Raw genomic sequence first — 13,556 nt, forward strand, 5'->3', positions numbered from 1 at the left:
CCCTACGATATTATTACTAGACAGTAATAACGCAGGAAGAGCACAAGAGTTCTTGTTCCCAGTTCAGTATACAATGATCAGATAGTTATCATTTCCATTGCCACCCTATCTATTATAGGAATGTGTAACTTGAAGTACCACGTGCTGCACTGCACAGTGAAGTCACAGGAAAAAATGGATTTCAACGAATATTTAGATAGAATACCAAAAATACTTACTCCTTCCCCTCAAAATTTTTGCTTTAGTTAAACTGAAAAAAGAGATTTGTATGAATAAATTCTACTTTGAGCTAGCATCTATTTAAGTTCTGAACGTGGTTCAAAACTATGGAGCATTTGGATCCAATTCAGAGTCTTCCATTTCAAGGTACATCTGCTCCCTGCAAAAATATGAGCGGATAGTTCTACTGGTTCTTTCTACATAGGATTCCAACAGTGTAACAAAAAGCACTACATAAACCAAGCGTGGCCAACAGAGATCCACTTTTCATCCCTGTAATCCTATAATTTGACATAATAAATTAGATTGAAGAAATACCTTTTCATTTGAAATTTGCATCAATCCCGTACTAATGGAGATATCAGCAGTAAGATGATATTCCATCCACAGAACTGCTCCATGGCTCTTTCCTTTCCTGGGGACAGGTGGAGGATCAAAACCTGTTACTTTATACAATACTAACAGCTTAAACATTGCACCCATTCCTCACATAGTTTAGCTGAGAGCTGTAAAAGCATGAGTAACTTGTTTCCTTGAAAAAAAGTTGATCAGCTGAATGATTTGGTAGACAGGCAGCAACTTTTTAAAGTATTTGCAGATATGAAACATAAAAAAGACAAGGAAAAGGAGAATATGTCATAACTAAATCTGCTCAGAATCACAGCCATGTACCAGGCACTCGATAACATGGCATAAGTTACTCAGCATATTTGGGGAGTATTTCCTCCAGAGACCCCAGCTTCTACTCTTTCTGAATTTTGAGAAAATATTTACCCCATCTCACTTCAAGTGTCTGCTCCACAAGGAGCAGAGGTCATGTTAGCATGCTGCCTGTATATACAACAACTGCTGCAAAGGCACAGAGACCCCACACACATGGTTCTGGATTTTGTGAAACCTTGAATTCTGTTTCACAAAAAGAGAAACATAAAATTACAGCAGTGTTTGAGCTACATAAACTCCAGATAGTTAAAAATAACCTTCCCCTGTTCTCAAATTCTTAATAGCATTTGAAGTTTGAACAGAATTAAGTAAAATTTGTAGTTACATTATAATGAAAAATGTCTCAGAAGATGTGATAGATAGTTAAAAGGAAGAATAGTGTACACTTTAAAGCTGTTAAACAGAATAATTTGGAAAGCTAAATAAGAGCTTCTTCTGCAAGAACTCAGCAACAGAGAACAAACAGAAAGATTAAAAACATCCAGACAACAGTTTATTTTCTCTAAACTATAAATTAATCTGTTTAAGTTTTAAATCATAGTAATATCTAGAAAAATGTTATTTTTAAATACAGGCATATTATCTAAGAAATTACCCTTGTTGTTATAGCCTATTGTGAATAGCCACAGGAAATTCGTGTCAGTGTAACTTCCACAACTTTAGGTCACATTTTTAAATACTGTCAAGTATGTTCCCATTAGTTAACTATATATAACATATATTTTTATCTATATATACACACACGTATCACATATACACACACACAGAGAGCTTGAATATGAGGTAAAAAAAATGGATTATAAAAAGAATATTTATTCCATTGAGGAAACTCACCATAAAAGATTTACAGAACCCTCTGAGCTGAGACAGTGCTGCGGTACAGTCTTTCTGAAGTCAAATGTCAACACTTCCAGGGGGTCAGAGAGTGACTTGCAAGGATATTCCCACAGAGGGTGAGGTTCTGCTTCCTTGGATTCCCTAAAATTCAGAGAATTCTGAAGAAAGACAGTAATGAAACTATCTGAAAACAATCCTTGTTCTCAAGTTAATGATGGGTCCTGAACCCAGAGTATTTAAGCAGTAAAGCTGCGAGAGAACAGGACTGCACTGCTTGGGCACAAGGGAAAACGTGCTACATGCATGAACTAATTGCTGTGACTATGGTCCTCAGCAGCGAAACAGAAACGGGCACTTTCAAAGTACAATGCATTTAACTTGTCTTTTCCCTTGCGATGAATTCCACTCTAGAACTGCCTGTACTCCTCCACAATGACTCTAAAGGCAATCTAAATGGCTAACTCAACTACAGATATCTACGATACAGCTCTAGATATTGATACAGATAAATCTTGCCCTTCATATCTATTTCTCAGAAGTCAAAAAGCCTTTTTCTCTTTCAAAAGTACCTGCAAGGGCAAGTAAAGGCAGCAGGATTCATCTGTGAACAACTCCCAGATGATCTGATTTCAAGCTCAGAATAAAATTTTGAGAACAGTATTTTTCTTTTTGAACAAACAGAATTCTTTTCAAAACAGTGCAAAGCACTGAAGAGTTTGGCAAATGTGAAGAAACACAGAACCCCAAAACCCATGCCGCAGAAATTCCTGTCTTGCAAGAACTAAAGAGCCACCATATTTAGAAAAAACTAAACCAATGGTGTTCTGCCTAACATACACGTTTTCAACAGTCACTAAATACTTTTTAAAGCCAAGGCAACTTTTGTTGTGTTTTGCTGAGGCTTGTGCCAAAACTATTTTCGGTCATCTTACTTTAATCATATCATCCATAGTCCGGACATCAAAACCTTCACAGGTGCCACATGGACTCCGGATTCTCCATAAATCCTAAAAAATAAAACAGGATTTTGTTTGGCTTTATTAAAGGAAACAGAAAATCTTAAAACAATTTTAGCTGTAGATTAGACATTTGATAACAAGTCAGATAAAGACTCTTTATACATTCCTAACCCATTAGAACTACTGCAAGAATCAGGAGATAATGTATTCTGGGAAAATGTTTTGCAAGTCAGTTAATTCTTTACCCACTGTTTTCAATTTTCAACTCTTCTAAAGAATATGCCACATTTCCTACCATCTCTATGCATAGTTTAAAGTAGGTATGGATTTGCCAAGATTAAACCCTTACAGCCCCCGCCATTTCAACTACCCAGCACAGGTAAGTGCTCCGAGCTGCATCAAACAGCTTACAGCCTGTTGGACTACTGCACTTCCTTTTAGCACTCCAAAGATTAGCAAAATCATTTTAGGCACTTCATACTCTGCCTCTTATTTAGCAATCCACTGGTTGGACAATGATTCAGTTCAACTTTTGCCTTTTCTTAAATTAATGGTCTATTAACAGAACAAGAACATTCACTAGCTGTGGATATATATATACACATTTTATTACCTATTCATTGTTGCACTTAGCAACCTCAAATGCTCCTGCTTTACAAGAACTACTATAAATTTAACAAATGCTGTCATAATTTATGCCTGAATAAAGCACGAACTAGAGGAACTATAAAGAATGTCCGAATGGCATACCTGATGGAACTATCAAATCAGATAGGCAGCATCCTGCTCCTTAGATGTAACTTCATCAAAGTCCTTCTCCTGTATCCAGTTTTTGCTAATTGCTTAACTGTAATGCCATATCCCTATTCTGCCAAGACAGGACAGCCTACAGAACCAGTTGTGCAGAAGACCTTACAACACTGTCTGTTCCTTCTGTCGAACCAAGAACTGGTAAGTGCAGAGGTTATTTTAAAAAGCCCACAGACTTTAGTCTTTGAGTCTAGATTCAAAACTGAACAAAGTGGAAAAGGTAAAATGAAAGCAATAGCTTTTGGAATATCTTAATGGCATGAAACCCAAGTTACATGTTCTACCAAAATAGCTATGTGGAGTCATTTCTGAACACAACTCTGTATGTGAAGTGTAAAACTGAGGCTGAGGTGACATGATTGTTACTCTACATTCTGGCACTAGATTGCTGAATAATCTGAAGTCATCACTCTGCATGTTTCCTCATCCAGAATATGAAGAGAATAATGCTGACTTCCTTGCAAACTACTTTGAGTTCTAGGGAAGTAAATTTTATAGATAAGAGAGCATGGAATTAAAATTAACTGTCTATTTCAATCTGATTACTGTTGGTTAGTCTTAAACATCTGCTTCTTAAAAAATTCAGAGTTACATTATTTTCTCAGTATATGTTTTCTACATTTTTGCAGAAAACTGAAATGTATGTAAAAACATGCAGTATAGTCCCAGAGGAAAAAAGAACGCATGTATTTCACATACACAAATCAAAGGTGGAAGTGAGAGAACAAGGTTAAAAAGCCTTCGAATAAGGAAACTGTTAAGGGAGAGAAGTCTCAGACACAAAACTACACGGCTGGTGAACCAGATACAGGGAAGATAAGAGAGAGAAAGACCTGGTATTTTTCACAGATAAACTGAAAGCTTTGTTTATGTGAAAATTTATTAGATTACAGGCTTTTTTTTATTTATAGATATGTATATTTTAGTTACACAATTTCAGACTAAAGAATTCCCTCACTTAATCTACTGGACAAAAACTTTGCATATTAATTATGAAAGTACTTATTTAATTTCCATCATCATTGTAGGTAAACTTCTAGCAATCTTTAGTGACCAAGTCCTTAATAACTCCAAAAAAAGTTTATACCTTTTTACAATTTCTGAGAAACTTTTCAAAGTATTTTTAAGATGTGACCCCTACTGTGCTCAGATTTAGAACTCTGCAATCTCAAGTGGTTAAAAAAAAGAAAGAGCATGCAATTATGAATCCTGCCTACAGACTTATACTCATAAAGCATTATTTTAAAAACTGGTATTTTGCAGAATATCTGATTTTATAAATAACCACAATTCTCACATGCTTCAGCAATAGCTCTCTAATTTAAAGAAGTATTTTTAATCAATCAGGCCTTTCATTTAAAATGGTAAAATTATTGACGTTCATTTTCTAAAGAGAGATGGCCAAAATAGCAAAACTCATCTTCAAGATGTCAAATGTTCTTTTCTTGGGTGGCAAGTGCAAAACACATCGAAGTGAACAATGCTAAGATTAGACAAACTTCTTGTTAAAAAATCCTGGAAGACTACTTAATTTTAAGTGGATTTGTGTAAATATCAAATGGATAGTTCTAAATAATCTCACCTGGAACTCCACAATCATCATGTGCAAAGAAGCAGACTGAGGCAGGACGGTGACATTGCTGGTAAGGTGACTGGTCACAGCTGTTCTAGCGTACCAGAAATACAGGTTATGCCAGGGCAATAAACTTGTAGTAAAAAACGGCTCTCCCACAAGAACAGAAATCTTGGCAAAGAAAGGAGAAGATAAAAAGCATTATAATAAAGAACAACTCGATAACACAGGCTGTTTATATCTTCAATAGTTGACAATGCAAATATAGCAAGTGAAGTAATCTAGACAAAAACTTAGAATCATAGAATGGTTTGGATTGGAAGGGACCTTAAAGATCATCTAGTTCCAATCCCCCTGCCATCAGCAGGGACACCTTCCACTAGACCAGGTTGCTCAAAGCCTCATCCAGCCTGGCCTTCAACACTTCCAGGGAGGGGGCATCTACAACTTCCTTGGGCAACCTACTTCCTTGGGCAACTTCTACTGCTCCATAAGGAATCAGTTACTGCATATACTGCACAGCAGATGTCTTTCTGTGGTTTTAGTTAGCAAATTTTAAAGTAAATTTTCCTGCGAAAAAGTTTGAGAGAAAACACTGCAGTTTTAGGTGGGAAGGCTTTATAATGCGTCACAGAATTTGAAATTTTTAATTTAAGGATGTTAGTACTTCCAAATGACTGCAATCTTCTGAGTGGCTTAACAAAGAAGAGGTACAGCACAGACGCAGTTAAACCAGTTTAACTGCCCTAACAACTGGTGTAGATTATGCAGCAAGGGAAAGTCATACCCTTTCAAAAACAAAGCAAACACCCTCCCACAGTCATTAGTCTCAGTTTTAGTGGGACATGGTCTGAACCATCTACTCTTTACATTTTACATGAACTGGGATATAACGGGACTGATTGTGGTTACAGTAGCACAGTAGGAAAGCCAGATTCATTTTCACCTTCTCCTCTCCACTGAAATTCAGTACTGGGAAACCATAACGTACCTTTTTATCTTCCAAATGAGGAGATGTCAGCGACTCAGGTCGTGCTTCTATTATTTTAATTTTATCTTCAAGATGATTTGCTTTAAAAAACTAAAAAAAAAGTAGCATACTTTATCAAAAGCTACAGTTGAGATTCAAACCTATACCAAAATAATTTTACTGAAGATTAACAAAAAAATAAACCAATAGCCAAAAGAAATTTTTTTTAAAACTGTCTACTCATCAGGATGATCAAGTCAGTTCTTGAAGGGTCCATTTACTGCTTTAACAGAGAACTGAATACTCACCTTTTCCATGACAGAACAGGAGACAGCAGAGTTTTCTAATGTAAACACCTAAAGAAAATACATAACAGTTAGTCAAACTAGTTTTACAATTTTTAATTAAAAGAATAAGTAAATGAACAATGAAGGAATTATTCTGATGCCCTAGTGAACATAGTTAGTAAGAACCATGCATGTATTCCACAGCCCACTGTGATGTACCTTTTTAATAACAAAAAGGTCTCCAATAACTACAGGGTAAATAATGCTGTTTTCACAGCCACAGAATGAAACAACCCAACAGAATGCAGATATTTATTTTCCATTTTTCAGATGCACACAGCATACTAACATTTGGTCTAGGCATGTATTTACTCCTGAACAAATGCAAGCGTATCGCCAGTGTGCTGAAACAACCTCCCGTAGTGCTCACTCCTTGTAGGCATTGTTTAACATGATCTGATTGTACCAGCTGGAAAGAGCTCAGATGTGCAATGCAGCATACCAGCCTTCTGAAGTAAGGAAAAAAATCAGGTTTTATTCAAAATTGGTGAATAGTTAGGCAATATGCTGCTACAGGGCTAAGAAAATATTATGGAAATCTCTGTCTGCCCTATTCATTTCCTCCCTCCTCAGAAGTCACCTGTGACTAGCCACTACTACAGACAAAAATACAGGAGCCACAGATCACTGGTTTAATTCAGCATGTTTGTTTATTTCTATGAATTGCCTAACATCTTCCTCATTACACATTCCCAGATATTCAGTCGAACTATAACAGATCATAGTTTGAAGATCCCCAGGAGAGAACACGTCAAGTAAGGTATATACATAAGTGAGATAGCCAGGCAGCTCTCAGCTCTCATTTACACACAGACTCGTTATTCTTACTGCTTCCAATCTTGCTGTTACAGACCTTTCACTTCAGACTAGATAATAAATGTAATTATGGAATTGCAAACATAAAAGAAGAAAAAAATATTGCCAGACATTTAGGTGGGTAGAAAGAGTATTTCCAACAGCATGAAGATACAAGATGGCAAACAGGAATCAGTGGGGAATGAGTAGCACCCCTTTCATTCAAGGCTACACATTGGTAAGCATCAAAACTGGTAATTATTATCTCTACCAACTTCAGCTTGATCAAAGATGAATTTAACCTCCACTTCAACACAATGGAAGCCTCTTTCTTTGTCACTGAAGAGGCACTGGAAATAATTAAATAATGGGCTGGAAATGCTGAACTATATGAGAGAGCTAAAAATACCAAGCTGAAATGCAAAGATCAGAAACCCAGGATGAAATACTGTACCTGCTTTGCTCCAAGATAGTGAGCCAGCATAGGCAGCAGACTGCCATCACTGATACAGAGGCAAACACTATCTGTTTTCAGAACCTACAGAAATAAATAGTCTTTGTTACTCCTCTTTCAGATGAAAAAGTTTTCAAATTATAGACATTTTGATGGCCTTTTTTCTCCACTTTATACACTGGCATTTCAAATAAGGACTGGGAGATACAGCGATTACTATAACCACTTCAAGCAGAACAAAATAGTGTAAGAAATGTTCATGTAATCCCTTGGTTTAGGTCAGAAAAAATTAGCAGAAAAATGGATTGAGTGTCTTTATTCAACTACCAATATTCCTTCTAACAAATATACAGAGCTGCTCCCATGCAAAAATAGCTGTTTACTATTTTTAAAAAGTTTTCATGATAAAATATAATTTACATCTGCTGATGTAAATAAAATATACTTTGTGAGCAAAGTCTTCAGCAAAGGAGAAGCAAATTCCATAAATAATTACTGCAAATAAGACAACACATGCATCTATCACAGAAGCCAAAAAACCTACAGGCAACATGCACTCACTCTCATCAAAGACTTGATGTATTGGCGTGTTCGGTTCTGATCATTTAATTCCCCAAAGCGTGGTCTATTCCAAAGCAGATGAGCCTGACATCTACAGACAGGACTCTCAACACGAACATCTGCTTTATTCTCTTCTTCTCCTCTGGAAAAAAAATTTCAATGAATTATTAACTACAGCATCAGCAACTCTACGGTGTTCAAAATATCTCCACAGGCAAAAAGGTACCTTGATGCATTTTAGCCAGTACTCACTTTAACGCATATGGATTCCACCACTATCTGTTCAAATTTACTAGTTCTCCAGGGACATTTTTGTAGCTTTGCATTTCCAAATAAAAAGAAGAAAAAGGGCCAATTTTCACCTTTTTTAAAAGACAAAACCAAGAACCTCCCAAACTTTCCCAATAACTGTGATGGTTAGGTATTTCAGGCTTTGAGCTTTTAGAAAAAAATCATTAGTTTGGATTCCTAAGTAAAAAGGTAATAAAGGATTCAGGCATTGACTTTTAAAGCTGGCACTGATTTTTAAAACTGTTGCTATTGTCATCACAACATGATTAAGCTTTTAATTTGAGCAAAAGGCATTAATCTGCAAAAGACAGTGCTCACTAGGAAAACAGAAAATGGAGACAGAATGGCAATTATTTCACTCCTTTCCCTAGATGCCAGCTCAGCTGAGCTACATTTTAGGACTTCCAGGAACCAGCTATGAGTGTTTTTTTGTTTCTCTGTCACAGAAAGCCACCAGGTATAAGGCAGGAGCCTGCAGTCCAAACCTCAACTCTGTTTTTAAGCATAACATGGTTTTTTTCACCTGTGCATTGCCCATGAACTGGCTTTTAATAATTTTCTAGTCTTTAGGTTCTTATCTTGATCTTCTACAAAACAGCTGCTCTAAGAGCAGCAAATACTCAAGCTTGGAGTAAAACACCACCCTTTTTCACACAGATGTGTTGTTACCTGGCTTTCTGCAGGTTGTACCACAGAGAGTACTCATCACGACAGGCAGTCAGGTACAACTTCTCACCCTGGAGAACTGGCTCCTCATTTGGAAGAAAATATACACACTGCATCCAGTGATCTCTCCACTGAAAACGGTTGATAAACAAAACCTTAGGAAGTAACTCACAAACAGTAAATGGAAAGTAAACAAACAGCAGAAAATCAGTTAGCAAGAATGGTGGGATAGTTTATTTTGAAACACTGATGTAGGACTAGTTGAAGGAATCATGTTAGCAAGGCTGACTAAAGACTAATACCATATACTGAATAAATGTACATTATATAGATTTCTTACAACAGAATAAGCCTGAGACCACTGGCTTGCTGAATAGCTTAGCTTGTATTTTAACCAAATGAAAAACAAATCCAAGATAAACTTTGCATTAATACTGTTTACCTCTATAGTTCATGTATGTTAGAAACCTGTACTAAACTGTTGACCATGACCAGTGGTTGGATCCTCATGCATCAAATGAGGTGAATCTGATATGACGGCACAAGTATTTCGTGTTTCAAAAAGCTGTTTTCTGCACTGCAAATATTCCAAGCTGATCAGTCATTTTAAGCTGACCGAATGCTCTGAAGCTTCATAGCTTCAAATTTTATTATCAAACACGGTAAGTGCAAACAATCATTTTGTAGCTTCCTTTTGGCTGAGTTAATCCTACAAGTAAATACATTCATACAAAAACACAGGAATCTGATTTAATAGTGATCTCCTGTTCCTCTAATTATCTGGTATCAAACCCAGTATTTTCCCACACTGGTCTTTTTTATGGAAGTATAACTATACTACCATAAATTTAAAACTTATTTGGAAATTAAATAGAAGGATTACATAGAAGCAAATATTTTGACCAGGTATAGACTAGTTAACGACAATTATGTAGAAATCTTTGTTTTATTTACTGAAAGTAAAAGAAATAAAAGAAAAATATCTGGAAGACAGCTTCAGTTTTTAAGCTTTAATTAAAGCTTGGATATATATTAAAATTATATTAAAAAAACCCTAAAACCAGTACATACCATAGTTAACATTTCTATGATTTGCTTATTTAGAATCTTCCAATACATGAAATATTAGCAAAGTTCCTATACAGGTTAAGAGACAGCTGCTTGAAACACCCAGTATGGCCTTTACTCAAAAGAATTACTGGAAGTCATCTGATGACAGTATCTGAAGGTTCAGTATTTTACCTGGAAAGCAGAAGTGGATTTTACCCAGTATGGAGCCATCGTGCAATTTATCGTCCCAGAGGGGTCCATGTCAATATCCCACCAGGAAAGAACGATCTGTGCCTTGCCAGATTTTACAGGCTCCAGCTGCACTCTATAGTAGGTAGAAGCACTCCTTACTGGCTTACCGAAATCCACACTGCAGAGAAGCATGAAAATTGTAAAAAGAAATTGTTCAGCATTCTGCAGAAATTCTCACTAGCTGAATACGCAACTTCTCTAAAAGGCATACCAGGAAAATTTTGTTTTGAACAAAACAATGCCTACCTTACCTAAACATTGTCACCACATCACTCAGGATAGTGAAGTCACTTGAGGGCATCTGGTTCAGTTGGATGTCACAAACAGAAGGAACACCCGGACAGTTCTCCATTTCTGAAGGGGAGACAATCATTTTTTCACCATCCTCTGCTTTGACATGAACAGGAAACAGTTTGTTCCAGGACCACATTCTTTTGGATTCCACTAACTGGACATACACTGTTGCCCTGTGAGGTACTGCTTCACATCCTTCCTGAGTGTTCAAAAAAAAGGGTAAACACATTCAACAAGTTTGACTTATTAACACGCATGAGAATTAAATCAATTGAAATGTGAACCAATTTAAAGAAAAGTTGGACTGTTGAAATCTCAAACACAAATTATTTCAGAGACTTCTGTAACACCACAGCACTTTGTCTATCTATGAAATACGATACACTTATCTATATTGTTCAGCAAGGCTAGATTACTTTATTAACTATGCAACATTATCAATTTACTAGCCTCAGTTAAACATTTCCATTCTCATTCTGAAATAAGAGATCTATTTTGAGTTTCTCAACACAGGCAAATACTAAGCTGTCAATATTAAAACAGAGTTTGTGATTGCAATGAGTAAATAAGAAAAATAACAGCTCAAATATTTATGCAATGACAACTGTATATCCACATTTAAAGAGTAGAAAACTCCCAAGTTGTTCTAAAAAAACCACTGTGAACTAAGAGCTAACTGTGAAGGCCAAGAACAATGCTTTTACAAAAAAGACTAATTACAATTTAGAGTTATATATGGACAGCAGTAAAAAGTTATGGGGTTACTGTATTTATATGTAAAATTGGTGAAATGAATCCTAGAAACCTAAATAGAGTTTTGCCATTCACATTTTAATTAAAGGAAAAAATCAGAAAGGATAAAAGAGAAAGCCCTATTATTATACCTATAGATTATATGTAAAAAAATCTGGATATTGATTACAGTGTTTAAAATATCTCCACAGGCAAAACACACGTGAAGTAGCAAGAACTCCTTACGGAAAAAAACCAACCAACCAACCAAAAAAACCACCCCAAAATGAACCAATGCCTGGGAGGTGAAGCCTATGAAATTTAGGAAGAAAATTTCATTTTTTAAAACACCTTAGAACAAACTACTAAGAAAATGTCCAAATTAGAACTGGATGCCTTTCTGAAATACATTTGTTAACCAGCAAGTTATTCGTTTTAACACAAAACAACAACTAAGTTTAATTTCAAAGCCTGTGATTTACAATATGAACTTCAATAGCTTATTCTAGGAATGAATCTAGGACTGAATCATTCACTGAATAAGAAATTAACAGAGCTGATGGTGTATTTACAAAGAATACAGAAGCCTAAATCAAGTATATTCTCCATCCTACTCCAAATAAGATAGAAGAGTTTCTCTAGCGATAAATGTGACACTATCGATTTCCATTTTCTTACCTGTACAAGATATTTGTGTGCATGCTCATAGGTTGGTAAAGCTCCTTCTCCTATCAGCTCCGTATCAAATAATTCTGTTACCAGGATGTTTGCACGACATTGCATATCTCCATCTAAAAGACACAATTTAACACTGTAATATTAAAACTTTACATAAGTCTTTCAAGAAAATGCTATCCTGAAAACACAAGTAATTAAAAACACTTACTCCTGTTAGAGAACCTGATGAAGACTGCAAATTATTTTCCTTTAGAAGTTTACTATGAAACAAAAATGACTACTGAAACACTATTACACCACTTCCTTTTGAAGTAAATTACCAATATTACTCTCTAGAAAGAGTAAAGGATTTGCTTGTTTTAATTACAAACATACATAAAAGAAGAATGAGACATATTCCTTCATAGTTTTGAGGTACTTGCCAGTTTTTTTAACCCTAGCTTATTTTTCTCACCTGGACCAACTGTGACTTCAGTGGAGTGCTTGTTGATTACCTTGATCTTGTCACGAAAACCATTTTTCTCCACTATCTTCACAGCAGCATTAGCCATGGGCTTGAAAACCTGTAAACAGCAAGAGTGTAACACACTGGTAAGCTAACATCAGCTTTCAACAATGAAAGGACACCAACACAAAATGTAGTATATTTAGTCTTGCAAAAATTTAACATCTTCTCTACCTCTTCCAATGTTTCAAGTTCATTACCATGAAACAAGACAGCAAGACTCACTTCAAAAGCTCACAGAGTCCAGTGTCACTGTTACAAACTGAGTATCAGCTGTCCCCAAAAGCTACGCCAATTAAAATTTTGAAAGACAAGAACATACATTAAGAATATTTTAGCATTTCCATTAAACAAACTTGTTTATTTTTTAACAATAAATATATATATGCATCAAGAGAGACCCCAAGAGACTTATATGTGCTCAAGACATAAAACAAATAAATAAATAAAAAATCAAAACCAACCAGTACTGAAATGGTCAGTGAAGTATGCCAAAAATCAGCTTTTATTGACAGCAAAACTGTGAAGAGAATTTTTGGTTCCTTCAGAACAAAGGGAAGAATAGAGTACCTAGCTTGAAAATAACAGAACAATGAAGAATGTGTTGAAGGGGCTTAATGTCCATATTCACTTTTAAACTCAAAATTTTTAAATATTCTACTCAGCCACACAATCTGACTGCTTACGATATGACATCTGTGGCCACTTTGGAAACCAGCATAACTCTCTCTGATTGTTTCCTGTGTCTACTTGAGAGAGGACTGTCCCTGAAAAATGATCATAAGATAAAATCCTAGATTAAAAAAAACCCCAGATTTTTACTTGGATATAAAATTACAT

At 35.7% G+C, this 13,556-nt stretch overlaps 1 protein-coding gene across 1 annotated transcript in view; it reads right to left on the reverse strand.

Moving 5' to 3' along the window:
• The window catches only part of PRMT7 (protein arginine methyltransferase 7), a 16,776-nt gene that overhangs the window by 182 nt on the left and 3,038 nt on the right, over nucleotides 1-13,556 (reverse strand). The window contains exons 4-16 of the mRNA XM_010176382.1: nucleotides 12,666-12,774; nucleotides 12,212-12,324; nucleotides 10,759-11,000; nucleotides 10,448-10,625; nucleotides 9,209-9,336; nucleotides 8,249-8,390; nucleotides 7,688-7,771; nucleotides 6,400-6,447; nucleotides 6,113-6,202; nucleotides 5,131-5,292; nucleotides 2,712-2,786; nucleotides 1,777-1,937; nucleotides 538-634 (exon numbers count right to left, since the gene is read on the reverse strand). Coding sequence (XP_010174684.1) covers nucleotides 538-634; nucleotides 1,777-1,937; nucleotides 2,712-2,786; nucleotides 5,131-5,292; nucleotides 6,113-6,202; nucleotides 6,400-6,447; nucleotides 7,688-7,771; nucleotides 8,249-8,390; nucleotides 9,209-9,336; nucleotides 10,448-10,625; nucleotides 10,759-11,000; nucleotides 12,212-12,324; nucleotides 12,666-12,774 — 1,629 coding nt within the window. The remainder of the gene's footprint in view (nucleotides 1-537; nucleotides 635-1,776; nucleotides 1,938-2,711; nucleotides 2,787-5,130; nucleotides 5,293-6,112; nucleotides 6,203-6,399; nucleotides 6,448-7,687; nucleotides 7,772-8,248; nucleotides 8,391-9,208; nucleotides 9,337-10,447; nucleotides 10,626-10,758; nucleotides 11,001-12,211; nucleotides 12,325-12,665; nucleotides 12,775-13,556) is intronic.

This window comes from Antrostomus carolinensis, unplaced genomic scaffold, assembly GCF_000700745.2.
Source record: "Antrostomus carolinensis isolate BGI_N321 unplaced genomic scaffold, ASM70074v2 scaffold45650, whole genome shotgun sequence".
Lineage (NCBI taxonomy): Eukaryota > Metazoa > Chordata > Aves > Caprimulgiformes > Caprimulgidae > Antrostomus > Antrostomus carolinensis.